Consider the following 18140-nt stretch of genomic DNA (forward strand, 5'->3'; position numbering starts at 1 on the left):
GGGCACCTGCACTCATGTGCACACACATGCACATAATTGAAAATAATCTGTTAAAGGTTTTTAAAAGATCATGGGTACGTTTACCCCCAACAACAACTGCCTCCAACATTATTAGATTAGTTCTTAAACTTGCCTGAGGAAAAGCCCCATCAGAAGAGTCTTACACTATAATCTCTAACTTTCCCAGAGAAATTCTATGTAGATAGACAGATAGCAGCAAATTTATCAAAATATAATTTACTCCTTGCGTGCCTGTGTGCGTGCGTGCATGCGTACGTGCGTGCCTGTGTGTGTGTGTGTGTGTGTGTGTGTGTGTGTGTGTGTGTGTATGTGTGTGTGTGTGTTCACAGCCATCAACTTATGCTTTATGTAACAGTTTTTGTTATAGGTCTTTAAAACGAAGGAAAACATACCTGCAATTTGTAGCAAAGCATTGTCTGTAACACCACAGTAGTTCCTAGCAGACATCTGGGATAAAGAATAGGCAGCACTTATCACACCAGAGCTCTGTCAGGCGTGGTTTGTTTTTGTTTGGTTTTCACTCTAAGACAAACAAATATGGGAGTGAACGACTGAAGAGTCTTGGTTCTGCACTTTCTGTCAAGTGAGAGCTATTGGGTGTCAATTACTTACTTATGCAATCAGATCATCAACCTAGAGCACTGGCTGTACTGTGCCCAAGTTCTCCTGAACCCTTCATTTTTCAATGAACTATGTAGATAATCCAGCCAGTCAACAGAAATCCAAAGCAGTGACAAAACCCTAGGTCAAATGCCTAATAAAGTTGAACAAAGCTTTGCACTTAGCTAGTGCCTTCAAACATCACAATAACGACATCTGAATAAAAATCTTTATGGTAGAGCAGTTCTTGGTCTGCTGGCCCCTGCGGCATGGTGCAGGGTGGACAATATTTGGATTATAGGTAGAGATGCCCAGTTTTGTGAAACTGCCCACCGAATGGTGTGTGCTCGTGACTATGGTGGTTGTTATTGCCATGGACTCACTTGTAGATTCGTTTTCAGCTTTCCACTCTTTAATAAGAGTCTTTCCTCTCACTTTCTCTTTGTGTGCCCCTCGCTCATTTACAAATAAAACAAACTAACCCTTTCTCTGCGAGGGATCTTTCTGAAGATGTGAGGAGAAAAAAAAATGATCGTTGTCCTACTGTGACTACTTCCAGGATCCCCAACACCAAGCACATGGAAACCTGAAGATGCTCAGATAAGTTAGAGAAAACCGAGGCAGTATTTGTATAGAACTGACCCATGTCCCTTACACATACAATACTTTAAATCATTGCTGGGTTACATGTAACACTCAGTATATTGTAAAGGCTATACTGTATTGTTTAGGGGATAATGACATGAAAAAGAAATGTGTCCATATTCGACACAGGTGAAGTTTTTGTGAATATTTCAGTTCAATCATAGGTAAGGAGGAATGCCTGTACTACACTTGTGTCGCATGATTCCAATAAAAGAAAGGTTCCCACAAGTCTCTCTTGTCTTGAATTCATTTCACACTGTACTTCAACCTCCTCCACTGGTTCATTTAACAAGAGGCTGTACATGTTCAGTATTCCCCTTCATAGACAGAACTAGAGATCTGGTTATAAAGCACACAGTGGCTCAGTTCCGGCAACACAGAGGCAACCCTAAAGAGCTTCAAGTTGGACTATGCTGATTTCTAGGCAAGAGAAAGCCGATGCAGAAAGCGGTAAGACCCCAACCAGTGCGGGTAATTTGCTAGCACCACTGGCTTTTTTAAACAGAGTCCACTTTTATTAAGTTGTTCTTGGCTATTAGGGGAGCGGGCTTACATTTAATCTTATCTGCCTCATCGTTTGAGCTGTCCACGAAGAACATCTTGCCTGTGCACAGGGAGACGATAATTCTTTTGTATTCCTTTCTGAAATTCTGGTTCAGTAGTCCATATATAATCGCATTGAGGCAGCTGTTGAAATATGCCATGTAGTAACTAGCCACGAAGAGCCACTCTGGGATTCTGGGGACCATGGTGGCAGGGTCTGAGGCCACAATGAGCCCTATGAAGTTGAGTGGAGCCCAGCAAATGGCAAAGAGCACGAACACGACGAACATGGTGACGAAGTTCCTGAAGTCCTGTGGCTTCAGTTTGGGCTTGTTGTCAGGTTTCACCCTCCGTCTGACCTGAAGAACCAGGATCCAGATGCGTAAGTAGCAGAAGATGACGACAATCATGGGCACGATGAAATGGAAAACCACCACCGCTATCGTGTACACCGAGCTGACAGACTGGGTGAAGGTACAGGAGTAGATCCGGGGATCGTACTGGAGAGTTCCGGTTTGCAGGTTGGGCATGATGGCTACGAGCGTCAGCACCCATATCAGGAACACGTAGCAGAGGGAGTTCTTGTTACTGTAGAATTTGTCGTACTTGAGACTGTGGCAAATGTAGCAGTAGCGGTTAATGGCGATCCCGGTGATGTTGAATATCGAGCCGATGACACTCAACCCCATCAGAAACGCACTGATTTGACAGTGCAGAGATCCCAGATTCCAGCCATTGTTAAATATGGATGTCAGCACCAAGGGATATGGGTAAATAGCCACCACGAGGTCTGCAACAGCTAAGCTCACCACAAACATATTTCCTAAGAGGGAGAGAGGTATAAAACACAGGTTAACACCAGTATTACATGCATTGCATCTTTAAACATATGTTAAAGAAAGGGGCATTGGAAAGATAGCCAGTATAACCTGCCGTGCAAGCTTGAGAACTGTATTTTGGATTCTCAGTACCCATCTAAAAGCCCTGTGGGTTTGGATACCTGCCTATAGTCCCATGCAAGGGAGGTGGAGACATGGGATCCCCAGAGCAAGCTGGCTAGCCAGATTAGTAATAGCGGCAAGCTCCGGGTTCGATTGAGAGAGCCTGCCTCCAAAAAAAAAAAAAAAAAAAAAAAAATGAAGTTGTAGAAGGACTGAAGAAGACATCAATGTCAACCCCCAGCCTCACACCCATGAACTTACACATGCATACATGCATAGAGACATGCTAATATATATTCTCACACAGCATATATTCTTCCATATTGCTAAAGAAAGGAAGGGGGAAGGAAGGAAGGAGGAAGAGACAGACAGTCCCGGGAGGCAGGGGAGAGACAGGATAAGCTCTTTCCGAAACGTGGGTGACCTGAAACCATGTGGCAGGAATGCCACGTGATAAATGGAATAAATGCCACCAATAAGCTTCAATGTGGCCCTTGTTGAGTCACGTCCACTTTCTGAATGTCTGCATTCCAGACCATTCCATTTTCCAAAGCATGGAATTTCAGACTATGCTCTCTTCTTGTGACCAGTCTCAAGATCATAACACATTCATGCCGTCTTCTGTTTGGGGGGGTCTCACCTGCGAAGTCTGACATCACCTTACTTCTCAAGTCTGCCATGAATTCCTTCAATTCCAGATCTCTGATCTCTCTGGTTCTTCCAAAGCTAAAAAGGGGCTTCTAGCTTCTGGTGTTGGGGGGCTATATATCTTTGTCTTAAGAGAAAAGGGCTCCACCATCAGTGTCTGGATTTGAAGATGGTGTCATCTCGGACTAGGTATGGAACTGGATCAAGACATTTCACTTTGGCAATGTTCCATTCCTTCTCCTATGATACAGAGATGTTGGAAAGTATCTCCTTGCTAGTGTCAAGTGAGCCTCAGATGAGGCAATGTATGCCAAGCACTGTGCACTGTCTGCAACTCATATGAAAATTGGTAATGCTCTGCAACTCCCTCCCTCAAACCAAAAGGAAAGGAAGGCATTCTCCTGTATTTATGAATAACCAAATTAGAATATTAAGCCCCACATATTCTGAATCAGTGGTAATCTTCTACTAATTTGATAATGGAACACATTTTCAGTGTATAGAAAAAGAACTTATCTAGCTAAATTGTATGAGATGTTCTACCAATATAATCTTTTATTTTTTTGTGGCTTTAAAAAAAAAGCTTGATTTCTTAATATCCCTTCTCTTTTGATTTGCTCCTCAATCCAGTTTTGACAATTTTATTTTTTTTTCAAGTCCATCCTAAATGGATATGCCCACATCCTTTTCTTATTTGCCCAACCAGAGATAAGCAGTTTCCCCTTTGAAGATGCCAAAATTATTTTATTTATATCCCATCTAATTTGGAATAGGTTATTATATATTCCATTTAATAAGAGTTTAGCAAATGCATATAAAGAGTTCTGGGGGACTGAGTAAGAACAGACAGGAAAACAAAACTGTAACAGAATCAAGAGCAAGTTTGCTATCTATCTATAGAGAGGAGTAGAATGCTAACCTATGTGGAATGACACAGAGTTGAAAATGGAGTACATGACCTCAGGGGCTAGGAAAATGTCCCAGATGGTAAAAATGTTTGACACACAAGCAGAAGGACTTAACTTTGGATCCCCAGCGTGCCTGTTTGTGGAGGTAAAAGGTTGGTGTTGAGCATCTTCTTCCAATGTTTTCCTCCTTAGTTTTTGAAACAAGATTTCTCCTGATCCTGGAGCTCATCTATTGTCACAACTGTAATCACAGTGATGGGAAGACAGAGGTAGGTGGGTCCCAGAGCTCATTGAGCACTCATTTTAGACAATAGATGAGCTCCAGGATCAGAAGAAACCTTGTTTCAAAAACTAAGGTGGAAAACATTGGAAGAAGATGCTCAACATCAACCTTTTACCTCCACAATCATGCACACATGTGTGCTCCCCAAATATATGCACACACCAACATACATGTACTATGCCTACCTCCAACCCCTCAGAAGAATATATGGCCTTAAAATGTCAATAATTATGACCAAATGATATAGTACTATTACCTAGTTGTGTTCTTAAATGGAAGGAAAGAAGGAAGGAAGGAGGGAAGGAAGGAAGGAAGGAAGGGACGGAGGGAGGGAGGGAGGGAGGGAGGAAGGAAGGAAGCAAAGAAGAGAGAGAGAGAGAGAGAGAGAGAGAGAGAGAGAGAGACAGAGACAGAGAGAGAGACAGAGAGAGAGAAAACTCTTCCTCCCCAAATCCCCTAAACATAACACATGTGAACATTACAGCAGGAGAGGACAAAGCCACCTGATAAACACATCTACATAGACTCTCTGGCTTAATTGTTCCCCAAACATTTGTAAAATGAGATTAATCCAAAGAAAATTAAACCAATGATTTAATTAATGTAGTTAATTGAATACTAATAAAGCACAATTGTTGTAAAAGACATGAAGGATCAAAGCCACACACACACACACACACACATACACACACACAGAAACGCAACTATGATGTTGTCTGTGGTTTGAATTTTAAGCTCTTTAAAAATAAGTCTACACTAAGCCATTTTACCACATACCATTCTGGGTTTAAATGTACTGTTTGGATGTTACGTCAGTGTGTAGCTGGGTTTCGTACATTAAACATCATTTCAAACCACTAAATGTTTCGAGCGAAAATGGGCTGACTCCAGAATTTAACTATTTCCCTTGTCATCTAAAATTATCGGTGGGGAAAAATAATTTACCATGGAACCTTTAGTTTGGACTCATCACCAGCGTTTTCAAGAACTGACTTATAAAGAACCTGGGGAGATGGGGCAGAGGGCGCTGTGACTTCTGCACAGGCATGAAGACTCGAGTTAATTCACTCCTGTAAAATGCCAGGCATGGCTACACACACCCACAGTCCTGATGCTGGAGCGGTGGAGATACAGAATCCCCGAATTATTAGCGAACCATTCTAGGCAAGTCGGTGAGCTCTGGGTTCACTGGGAGATTGTGACCCAAAAACAAAGATGGAGAGTAACTGATACAGATCTCCAATGTCTACGTGTGGCCTATACACACACATGCACAGGCATGTACTGTACATTTATACATACATGTACACGCATGCATGCGTATGCATACACAAATGTAACATACAGAAACATAGATATGCATGCACCACAAACAGGCACACAAAGAATTTACTTTTATAACAATTTTTTTTCTGAAAACTTTCAGCACATTTCTTACGTCATAACTGCTTTTCATCTTCTTTCCTTAATTGCAGTTCAAGAAACTTTCATTACAAAGCTTACTTTGTGTCAAATATCTGGAGGTAACACTGTAATTTACATGCTCAAAACCAGGAAAAGTCCCTGGGGATGCTGTTTGAGACACAAATACGAGGAATCCACACACTCTGGGAGCAGAGTCTAGAAACGGAGGAAAACCAGGTTTACAAAGAAGCATGCAAATATCTGCCTTTGGAGAGGGCAAAATCTGTCTAGTTGAATCCAATACCCCTCCTTCCCCAACCTTGATGAGCTGTCTCTGGTCTTCTCCCTGGGAGTACAGGCATATGGGATACTTTGTTCTGACTTGAATAAAAGTGAATCCTAGACAATGAATGGTATTCCCTTATAGGATGCTGTGTCCACTGTGATGGGATTTCTCAAGGCATGCTTCTAACTAAGGAATTCATTGTACAGTAATAGGGACATGCTCTTGGAATTCACTGGGCTTGTTATGTTTCCCACCTTAGAACATTGGTTTTGAAGATTCATTTAAAAATTGATTGGGTCACCCTGTGGATGGGATACCCCAGGGTGGGATATGAGTGTCAAATCTATGATTAGTCAATAGTATTATTAACCTCATCCCAAAGATTCACTGGTCCATGGTGGATGTTTTAGTTTTTACTCTCACAATCACACCAGTGACTCCTTACCAAACTATTTGCTTCCTGCCTCCCTCTGCCCTTACAACTTTAGGCTCCTTTGGACTTCCAGGCATGTCCACCCTGCCATCTTGCAGTCCGTGGGCCACATGTGTCTTGAGATATCAGTCTGGCCCAACACCTGTATAGACCAGAACATCGTGCCGCAACGTCAGAGGCCTGGACAGCCTTGAGAGCCTAAAAGCTTAGTTCCAAAGAAGAAACTCTTTCACCAGCTCGGGAGCCCGTGGTTTCATTAAACTGAATGTTGAGGGTGACATTGATATACTTTGAGCTCCTTATTTCAGTGAATCAATGGGAGGGGGCTATTCCTGTAATCTGTCTTGATTATCGATAAGGAAGACAGATTATCATTACACACAAGACCCATAAAGTACATATCTCAAGGGCAAGAAATGCTAGGAAGTTGCAGTACTCCCATATTTCATGAATAAAGCCAATGGGGATATAAAATAGAACAAATCAGGCAGGTATGTCAATGTCCTAGAGATTTAGAAATGAGTATATGAGCTACCTGAACAGGCAAGGAACCATGATGTGTGGAGGGAAAAGAAAGTGGGGAAAGAAAAGTATTTAAAAATATTCATAATGGTCATGTGACCAGCTGCAGAGATGAACACTAAAGTGATTACGAATATTTCTTGTTCACCATGGTTCGGTTGTGACCCTATTAACCATTGGTTTCTCTTTCCCTTAGCTATTGGCCTGCCGTCCAATGTGTGGCAGCAGTGAAGCCTGTATTTCAGTAATTAAACTGTAGGGTATGAATGGGGACTGTGATTCGATTAGAAATTAATAAAAGTCATGTAAAGATGGATAAAGATATGGCTGTCTTAGGAAAAGAGGGTTGGTAGGTTCCAATTTTCTGAAGAGCGGTCCCATTTTGTCATACAGAGGCATCATTTTGGTGACTCCTTTATTACGAAGTTGTCCTTTGACTAAAATATCTACTTGTCAGGGTGCCATGAGGGGGACTACTATTTTAGTGCTATGTTGAGTCACATGTTCCCAGAATTCCCTTCCCCGTACAGCATGGGTTAGCATGACTCACAAAAGAATTTTTTACATGACACAAAAGGTGAGAACAAGGTGTCCACTGTACTTTTCATGCTTGTGAGTTTAAAGCGGTTTGTTAGACACTGATGTAGTTCCTCCGTGAAGTCAGCTCTGGGAGAGTTTTTAAGAGTCCTGTTGTGGACCAGATTCTTAGGGCTCATTTGTCTCTGTTGCTTCAAAGAAGAAGTCATCACTCTGACACTGCAGAGGACAGGCACCAAAACTACATGGAGAAACCCTGTCTCAAAAAACCAAAATACACACACACACACACATATATATACAGAGAGAAAGAATGGAAGAAAATAAAATCTGATCAGATTCAGTACAATTCATTTTTAAGTTGTGGATTTACAGGTCATTGTGCCACCCGCCTAACTTGCTTGTTGAGTGAGGAAATTTATGCATTACTTAATAATTGTTGATGCAAATGAGACATGGATCAAAAGGATATACAGGTAAACCCTGACTGAAGACTAGCTGTACTGACTATTCCCCCTTTTCTAACTGTGTTTAGGCTGGCAGAGAGACCCCGCCTTCTTCAACAGAAACACACAGGCTCTAGACCATTAGAGAGGCAATCAATGGGTATTTCTTAAAGATATGCTGGTACATGCACAGAACTCTGTGTGGACTGTTCAGTTCACTTAGTCTGCTCTGGAAAGTCAGTTCTTGATAGGTACCTACATTTTTTTCTCACCTCTCAATTAGGTTGGCCAAACAAGTTGACTACAGTGGAGGTATGGTATCTTAGAAACTTTCAGTGAAATTTAATAGTGTTGCAGACAAGAGAAGCTTTTAGTTTTTTGTTTGTTTGTTTGTTTGTTTTTTCCTTCCCCCCCCCCGGTTGAGATATCCAAACACTTATTCTTCCAGAGAGTTACAAATTTATGACAACCACATTGAGGGTTTAGTCTTGGAGAATGGGATAGGAAAGAGTGCTGAATATTACCCAAATTATTGCAGCTAATTTGAGTTGTTTATGCATACAACTGGAAAGGATACTTACCTGCCTTGAGCTGTCTGTGTGTTGACTGAATTGAATATTCATTTGGAGAAATTCTCATGGTATTCCTACAGTGTAAGGTAGAATATGATTGACCCTTAAATTTTTGATGATGTGTCAGAGTGAAAGACTCGTGTAAAGACTTCATTTATAGGATGAAGAGATAGCTCAGTGGGTAAGGGCACTTACTGTGCACTCATGAAGACATGAGTTCAAATCCCCAGCAACTGACAACACCAGGATATGAATCTAGGGGGACGCCTGTCTTCAAACTTGGGGTGCACACTGCCGGTAGTCTCTGAGAAGATACTTTTCTAAAGCAATCAGACTTTTTCAGTCCAGGAACATCAGATACTGCCCCTGGGATTTGATGTACACAAAAAAGAAAAAGCAGATTGCTTTTTATGTTCCCTTGCACAGTTCAAAGAATATTCCTTAATCCCCCTCCGCATCTCTGCTTTCTCTTGTCACACCACTAACATTCATCCATGCGGAATTGGCTAGACACAATAGCTTTAAAACAGATCTTTCCGTAAACCTGGCCTCTTGAATCTGAATCTATGAATTTGCCGAAGTTCAGATGTTCATCAAAAGAAAATCTGTGTGAGCAGTCATCAATGGGTCTGTGGTCTTGCTTTCTTCACAGTTAAGATCCAGGCTGAAAGAGGAAGTAAATAGGAATTGGCCCATTGAGAAAAAACAGTACCTTGGTAGATAAACACAGGAGAGCCACTGATTTCTACTGTGTGGGTGCCACTTAGAGACTCAGAGTACAGTACTCTATCCAGAAAACCATTCCTGAGCAACTGCTGTGTACTAAGTTCTGTGTTCGTAGGAGCCTCAGGCAGGGTCCTGGATCTCATTGTTTTAGAGGGTCATAGCTTCCATGTGATTGTGTGTGGTTATGTGTTGCTTTGCTGAAGGGAGCGTAGATGGCCACTCCAAATGAGGATAAAAGGATTAAAGAGCCATGTCAAGAACATTTAGAATTAATCTTTCTCCCTACTCAGCTTGATTAGTTTATGGGCGAGACTAAAGTAAGCAGTTTCTCATTTTTCTACCAAGAAGCCAGCGGCTTCCTTAGAAAACCACCGCAGGTCATTAGGAGAAGTTTCCTAGGGAGGAAACTCAAGCCAGAGAACTGGCTCTCCTGGTCACGCCGGGGCTTGGCAGGAGGAACTCTAAGCCGGCAAGGAGAGCAGAGTTAGGCAAGGGAGAGTGAGCAAGGATGGGAACTCCAGTGGAGCCGGGCTTAGCTTAGTCTACAACTAGGATCCTCCGGGCATAAGTCCATCCCCAGCATTGCCGTTGCTGCAGACCAGGCTTTCTGTCTCCCTGTATCAGCCACTGGTCACTAAGGGCAGTCACCGGAGAACCAGACCTCTGTGAGCCTACAGGGAGTGTGGGGGCCTCAGAAATTTCAGAGAGAAACGGGGCTTCATGGCAAAGGGGATCTGAGACAGGCATTAGCAACAACTGGGTAAGGCCTATAAAGAAAGGAGAGTAAGCAGATGTGAAGACCAGGACGGAGGGCCAGGGCTTCTTCTACCAGCATTCTGAAGAGAGCACTCAGGCAGAAACTCGTTCTCTTCGTCTTATCGCAATGTACAGAGGGTCGATGGGAAAAGGTTAATGTAGCAACTTTATGGACCAAAGCCTAAAGTTGGCCTTGAACTCACAGAGATCCAACTGGCTCTGCCTCCCGAGTGCTAGGATTAAAGGCGTGCGCCACCACTGCCTGGCCATTCTTTCTCTTAATAGTAAAACCTAGTGATTATACAGAATCCTTTGAAGAATTCTAGGTATTTTTTGAAACAGATTTATTGAAAAAAACCTTTATTTTAGATAGTGTTGTGGATTATATACTCCACCTATAGTTAAGAAATCCAGGTATTTTCTGAAACAGATTTATTGAAAAAAAATCTTTAGTTTAGATAGTGTTGTGGATTTTATACTCCAGCTATAGTTAAGAAATCCAGATTTACACATCCTGAAACTTAATAAAATATGTATTTTGCTTTTAATTATGTGTACGTGTGTGTGTATCTGTGCAGGTTTGGACATGAGTACAGGTGTCTGTGTAGGCCAGAAGAAGGATTAAAATCTCCTGGAACTAGAGTTACAGGTGGTTGTGAGCCATCCAACATGGATACTTGGCGTTGAACTTAAGTCCTCTGCAAGGTCAGTCCATGCTCTTAACTGCTGAGCTATCTGTCCAGCCTCTCACAATCTGGAATATTTGGTTACACATACACACACACACACACACACACACACACACACACACACACACACACACACACGAGAGAGAGATACACATATATATTTAGTTTGTAATGATTATAATACATATATGATAAGTTATAATACCAAAGAAATTGCATGAGTAACATCTCTACCTTATTATCGTCTTCATTCCTACTCTTAATCTTGTAGACCCTCCATTATCATCTAGCATTACCATTCCCTTCATGCCCATCCAGGAGCTCCCAGTGTTGAGGGAAGGGCAGAGACACACACAGAGATGGCTATAGCATCAACCACTGATAAAAACTGCTACACGGAAGTTACTATCATGGCAGAGTCTGTGGGAGCATTGGGGCAGGAAGGGCCTGTTCCATGTTGAAGGATGATGGATGTCCCTCTGGAAAGGGCTTTAAAAATGAAAAGACACCCAACAAACAATGTATAGGGAACACAGGCTTCATGTGAGCCAGAGTTTGGATAAGAGGAGTCCCCACAGGCTCATGTGTGGTAAACATTTGTCTCCAGGTAGTATTTGGGGAGGCTGTGGAAACATTAGGAGTTGAAGCTTGGCTAGACAGTGCAGGTCACTGGGTTACAGGACCCTAGGGATATGTTATCTATGGCCCTTTTCTGACATACTATCTCCTTTGTTCCTGTTTGCCATGAAATGAGGAAGATAGTGCTGCCCTGATTGAGCTGCCTAAAACATGGGACAAAGTCACCAAGGACTGGATGAGAGGAGGATCTGTGGTTGGTATATAAAGTGAATAAAAAAAATTCTTAATAAAGAAAAATCAAAAAAAAAGCAAACTAAATAGAATTAATCATTGAGTGCATTATAGAAATACAATAATACCATTATTTGTATATAAGTTCAAAACAACAGATAAATAGATGGATGACTAGGTAGACAGACAGGCTTGTGGGCAAGTAGATTGTGAGGCAGACCCCAACTTCATCTTCCTAGGGTATGCCTTGATATTATAGTCTTAACCTCATTGACTCAACAGAGGAATTGAGTACCTCATCTCCCAGACATACTACACACCAAAGTAGTCATGAGACTCAACTTGGATCCTCTGACTTTAATCCCTGGGCTCCTTGCATTGCCCTAGGCTGAATTGCAGATTGCACTATACTATGCACTTAGCTATGGAGTGTTAGGTCAGACTTTCTACATAAGAAAATAAGCAGAAACCAAACCATATATGCTATACTGTGAAAAGTGTAACAGAAAACACAGTTTTATCAATTACCTGGTTAAATTTTTCTCAAGCTTAGAAATGTTCCTAACACAAATCCATCTATAAAGTTTCTAAAATTCCTGCACTGTTGGTCTGGGAAACTAATTCATATCATTGTTGGCATTGGTTGGATATAGATACAATACATTATTTTATTGTAAGCAGAAATAATCAATCAACAATGATCACCAATTTTTGTTAATCAATTATAGGTCAAGACAATAAGAGAGCAAAGTTTTACCACAAATTTAGATTAATGATATATTGAAAAACCAGATCAGCCCGCTGCTTTCAATTTATCCCAGAAGCTGTATTTTACTAATACTCTGATTCTCTCATAATTGATGTCCATCATAACATTCACAGTGAGAAAATGCAAGAAGTAAAATTCATTTTTGTGGAAAATATTTCTGAAAACATAAGATGATTTAAAGACATCGTCCCAGATACCTACTATTTTAAAATAAATTCCTCTTGAGATTTTTTTTCAGTTATCTGGTGTGTATATTTTATTCTCTTGTCTAGTATTCTTTTCAGACATCACAGAGCATTGGTGTTCAAATTGCTATAAACCACCTGACAAGCCACTCTTGTGACCTTAAAACAGATGTGCTGAGTCGATGCAGCAGGAGGCAACACCTGGTTCTCTATTTTTCAAATCCTTCTCATGAGTAAAGCTCTAATTTTCACTATTCCTGGGAAACAGCTGTGGGCCATGTGCTCACTACATGAACTTCAACTCTGCTGTTTTCTCCTTGAGTATTGTTATAAACTGAATAGCCAGGCTGGCTGCTGACTACGGCTGTTCCTCTCCAGTGAACACATCTTAATGGAGTCATGACAATTCTGATTTCTCTCCTTGGTCCATCCAAAATCAGCAAAGCTGGCTAAGTAAAAAGAGTTGGTTCTTCATACACACCCCTTACTTGGCTCATTCATCACCAGAGCCCCTAACCCATCTTGCCAAACTTCACCCATAGTTTCTTATCCAGACAGCATTCCACCAAAGGAGAACTTAAATGATTCTCTGTGGTCAGCTACTTTATCCTCTCTCAAGTAGGGAAAACTGCATGAGGGATTTTTAAAACTCATAAATGTTCCTTGAAAGGGAGAGCAGATGTCATCGTGGGGCCATTTTCCCCAGAAGAGAGAGGCAGGTATGAGATGGCAACCTGCTGACTTATGATAAGTTGGCTGTCTTCACCAAAGATGTAATTGGGGAAATCAAAGGACTTTAGAACTGGCAAGCGCCTGACTGATCTTCCCCACAGAAGAGGTGTTATCTATAAACACAGTGAAAACCTTGGAGTACAGACTCTGGGCCATTCGCTCTAGCAGCTTCCACTTCCATATTACCTGACACCACTGTCCCCACACAGGAGCATTTGACTGATGAGGAGCTACACATGGCTGACTATACAGCTACACCTTGATAATCACAGTAGATTGGTTCCAGGGACCCTGTGGTACCCAGCTCCAAAGATGCTCAGGTCCCTACAATCAGATGACATGACATCTGCATTAAAAACTATGCACATTTCTTGTGCCCTTTACATCATATTATTTATGTTATCTAGAATAGCAGTTGTTGACTGAGCAGACACTATGACACATGCCTGACATCCCAGCTACTCTGTGGAGATGGGAGGATCACTGAAGCCTACCACTTAAGACCCAGCCCAGAAAATTAAAGCAAACCCAAATTGTAAATTCTATATAACATTTCTTACACTGTGCTGTTTGTGGAGAAGTTACAAAAACCACACTTGTCCAATGTCTCTGACCCTCCGTTAGTTGAATCTCAGGATACATGATACTGAGATATGTCGAGCTAACTGTACATGTTTTCACCCTATCACCATGAAATTCATTCCCCATTGTCTATCTTGCCCTTAAATCCTTTTCTTGCTCCCTCAATTACCACTCTGTCAGCTTCTCATCGAATTCCAGGGGACTTGGAACTTAGAGTAGGGTAGGTGGCTTCCAAAGACTCATTGGGGCCACAGAACAGTGCCAACCATGTTCCCCTAATTTGTTGCTTGTAATCCTGGGCACCCAGGCCCCAGCAAGACAACTTTGTAGAATCCTGCGTTCTATAGAGCCCAACTGTCTATGCATGGAAGCCTACCATTTTGTTAATCTTCCCCCTTTGTGCATATCCTATACAGCTTTCCTTGCCGGATAACTGAATTTTGAGCAGGCAGGATGCCGTTGCATTGTTTTAGGAAAAGTTTTATTTCAGTATAATGTACATAAAGAAAAATGCACCACGCCAGAGCCTGCAAAGCTGCCTTTTAGCAAACCAAAAAGAAAAAAAACCACCCAAACAATAAAGTCCAAATGTCATTAATTTCTCCATCTTTTTCAAAGTATTTTCATAGGCATCATTTCACCTGATACTTGCAACAATTACAACAGAACATAGTGCATAGTGTGGGACTAAAGTGTAGGCGTTATCCCTGTCTGACAAATGTGGAAAGTAAGGTTGGACCACAACTGATTTCTTGGGTTATAATGTACACAGTGAGAACATAACTTCTGGAAGCCTTCTCCTGTGTTACACCCACTGAAGATGTATCATTTCTCATTAGCAGAACTTGGAGAGAAAAAGAGCAGATAGTCAGTCAACCTTTAGCAACTGATTGGTTGCTTAAAGATGGTACCTGTTGTGATCGCTCAGCCCCTCAGCTAATTAAGTATTGGTGATTTCTTCCTAGAGATATCAAAAGGCCAAGCTAGTCTCTTGAGAAAAGGAAAAGGTTAAAAATAATTCTTCAATTATACCAGATTTCCAGAGGAAAGAATTATTGGAAAGTTCATGTGTTTTAGCATTCTTGTCTTTTTTTTCTGTTCTCTATATTGCCCTTTTGAGAAAAGATTTATGTATTTTTATTATATGAGTGTTAGTGTTTGCCTCCATGTGGGTATGTGCACCACATACATGCCTGGTGCCCATGCAGGTGAGGAGAGTGTGTAGGATCCCCTGGAATTGGAGGTACAGATGGATGTGAGCTGACATGTGGGTGCTGGGAACCGAACCCGGGTCCTCTGCAAGAGCTGCCTGTGCTGTTGACCACCGAGCCATCTCTCCAGCCTATTTATGATCTTCCCACTTTTAAAACCAATGAAAAAACTGAACAAATACACAAACTGAGCAGTCATTAAAACATTTGCTTTGAGACAGAGTCTCATACATAATGCCAGTTTGCCTGGAACTCACTATGTAGACTAGGCTGGCCTCAAACTCAGAGACCCACTTGGCTCTGCCTTCCACACACTGTTACGTGCCACGACACCTAGCATCAATAAAACTTTTAATAATCATCTAACAACAGATTTGAATCAGCTATCTCTAGCTCTGATCCAAATCACTATTTTTGTTAAAGCCTCAAATGGTTTGAACTCAATGGTGGTGTATTTGAGCAAATAGCCCAGCTATAAAAACATGATGCTCTAAAGCTTTATGGATTAAAGCTCACCTAAGGTCTTCTGTACAAACCTGGGAATGCAGTATATAGACTCTCCTCTCAAGGAGTTGCTTAGCCAATAAAGTCCAAAGCGGTAGGACAGTTGTAAGTCCTACCTGTAAGTTGTAAGTCCTGTGCCTGAGCCACTAGGAATGTGAACATTCTTTACAGGAAAGATCTTGTGCGATTCAGACTTCCTCATGTAAGTTACAAACAGTAGTGACACACAGCGGGTGGGCTCCAGGCAGAAGCACCAAGAATCAGCCCTTCCCGTCACTGAGCCTGCAAGACTCTGAGCATCATGCATCACTCTCTCTAAAATGGGTACGTCTGACACCCCACCCACTCTTGAGCTGACCAAAGAATTCTGTGTGTGGGTGCTCAGAGCCACATGCAGCCTGCAGAATGTGGCTCCTAGTTTATGAGGGAGTATGCTCTCCCAGGTATTCATTGATTGCCGTGCTGGAGATCAGACTGAGGGCTTTACCGATGGGGGGGGGGGGGCAAACACTGCCACTAAGCTATTGCATCCTGAAGACAGAATTCTCGCTTAAACCAATCGTTCATGAAAGGAAGTCACCCCATTTTTCTAAGGCAAACGGAAGTCATATTAGATGTCTTCAAACTAATGCTTACACTTTGCACAGCCTGAAGGGTTACAGAAGCTAGGGCAGAGTGGGAGAGATGTTCTGCCTGAGTTTGCGTTTTTTTCACCAGCTACCCGCTTTAGGACACAAATACCACTTTGGGCAAATATTTAAGTGAACGGCTTCCTTTCTACCCTTCTTCCAAAAGTTTGCTTCCAAACAAGGGACAGAAAACCAAGCCACCTGGCACCGTTTAAAGTGTGGGGGGAAAAAGCATAGCTCATAAAGAATTGACTGACCTGCTCTTACCCAGGGTAACTGGTTCACCTCATTGCTCGAGGGAACCCCAATTTATAACTCAAACACAGAATTAAGTCTAGTCCTACACTATATGTGAATGCATCCCTCGATACAAAATCCATTTTTAAAATGCAGGCTTGTTGGCTTGAAGAGCAAAAGTCATTTTGTTCCTTCCCCAGCATTCTTAGGACCATCCCCTCCACCCTGCGATTGGATGCTATTAAAGCTGAAAAATCTACACCCGACGACAACAGAAACAGTGGCTGTCATTTTGGCAGCTCATGCATCTTCTATTTTAGCCAAGTTGGGAAAACTGATTTATATGCAAATCCAAACAATTGATGAGTTCGTTGATGTAATTTGAAAAGGTGTCTTGAGGAATTTACTCAATCGGTACCCTAGCTAATCAACCCAGGGAATCGGGAATCGGAAAGCTAGAGTAAAGAGACGCTCCTGAAGGAGACAGACATCATTTAAGAGTTTTCCACCTCTAGGGACTGAAGACTTGTGATGATCTCTGACAAGGCATCTTAGAGGGACGGGGTGAAGAGAAGGGAGCACATATTCGCTAGGAAGAAAAATGATTCAAAGTCTGCTTTCCGAGAAGCTGACTTTCTGAAGTTTTCCTGGTGTCCCACCAGGCGGGTGCTAGGTCTGGGAGAGGTGCTGGAAGCCCCTACCTGCATTCCTAAGCTTCTTGTTGCGATACACAGACAGGATGACCAGCAGGTTGCCCAGGATGTCCACCACGATGGTGAAGATGAGGATGAAGGCCAGTGTGGAGGCCAGCCACGACGGCCGCGGCTGCTCACTCTCCCCGCCGCCTGGTGCCTGCTGTGAGGCATTGAGCAGAGCGCTGCCATTGGCCTTCATGATCCCCTGGGTGCCTCTCACCGCAGCACAGCCACGGCCATGGCCATCGTCCTGTCGCCCCGCGCCCCTCGAGTGCCCAGCTCTGCTCCCGCCCTCCCCGCCACTTTTTATGGCTTGGCACAGCCCTCCCGCGCCTACTTTGCATCCTTAAGGCTGCTTTGCGGGCGATGCAGCCCGCTCCAGCCCCTCCCCGTGGACGGACACCCTCTCTGCACTTGGCCGCTGCCGCCTGCTGACACCTGCTGTCCACTGCCGGGCCACTTGGACTCCAAGGTCCCGCAGCGCGTGCACACTGCGCCCCCGTGCGGCGAGACTCGGAGAGACAGGTGGAGCCGTCAAGAGGAGGGAGACCACGAAGTTTTTACGAGAAGAGCCTCAGTTCCCTCCTTGAATCTGGACCTTGCACGCGGGACTGCCACAAGGCACGGACTTGAACCCTAACCAGGACTGAAGTAGATAACTTAGCCACTAGATGCCCTAGATTCCCTATCGGCAGAGTGGGAATGAAATAGACTCTAACTCATCAACTTTAGAGATGTGCAAGACGAAAATAATAACAAAATTAAAAGGACACCTTTTCGCTCTGACAAAGCACCATTGTAACGTCTGTGCTGGAGGTTTCAGGGA

At 42.7% G+C, this 18140-nt stretch overlaps 1 protein-coding gene across 1 annotated transcript; it reads right to left on the minus strand.

Annotated features, from left to right (window-relative positions):
* Positions 1-357: 357 nt before the first annotated feature.
* Mtnr1a (melatonin receptor 1A) lies at positions 358-17551 on the minus strand. The gene is made up of 2 exons (XM_006970866.3): positions 17321-17551; positions 358-2632 (listed from the first exon to the last, which is right to left on the minus strand). Exons 1-2 carry the CDS (start codon positions 17511-17513, stop codon positions 1764-1766), a joined length of 1062 nt encoding a protein of 353 aa, XP_006970928.1. The 5' UTR covers positions 17514-17551; the 3' UTR covers positions 358-1763.
* Positions 17552-18140: the final 589 nt, after the last annotated feature.

This window comes from Peromyscus maniculatus, chromosome 17 (assembly GCF_049852395.1).
Source record: "Peromyscus maniculatus bairdii isolate BWxNUB_F1_BW_parent chromosome 17, HU_Pman_BW_mat_3.1, whole genome shotgun sequence".
NCBI classification, from domain to species: domain Eukaryota; kingdom Metazoa; phylum Chordata; class Mammalia; order Rodentia; family Cricetidae; genus Peromyscus; species Peromyscus maniculatus.

Excerpts from the sequence above, each read along its gene's own strand:
- Mtnr1a (XM_006970866.3), bottom strand. The coding sequence starts at position 17,513 with ATGAAGGCCAATGGCAGCGCTCTGCTCAATGCCTCACAGCAGGCACCA. Across the intron at positions 2,633-17,320 it reads CAAGAAGCTTAGGAATGCAG|GAAATATGTTTGTGGTGAGC; the intron begins GTAGGGGCTTCC and ends TCTCCCTCTTAG.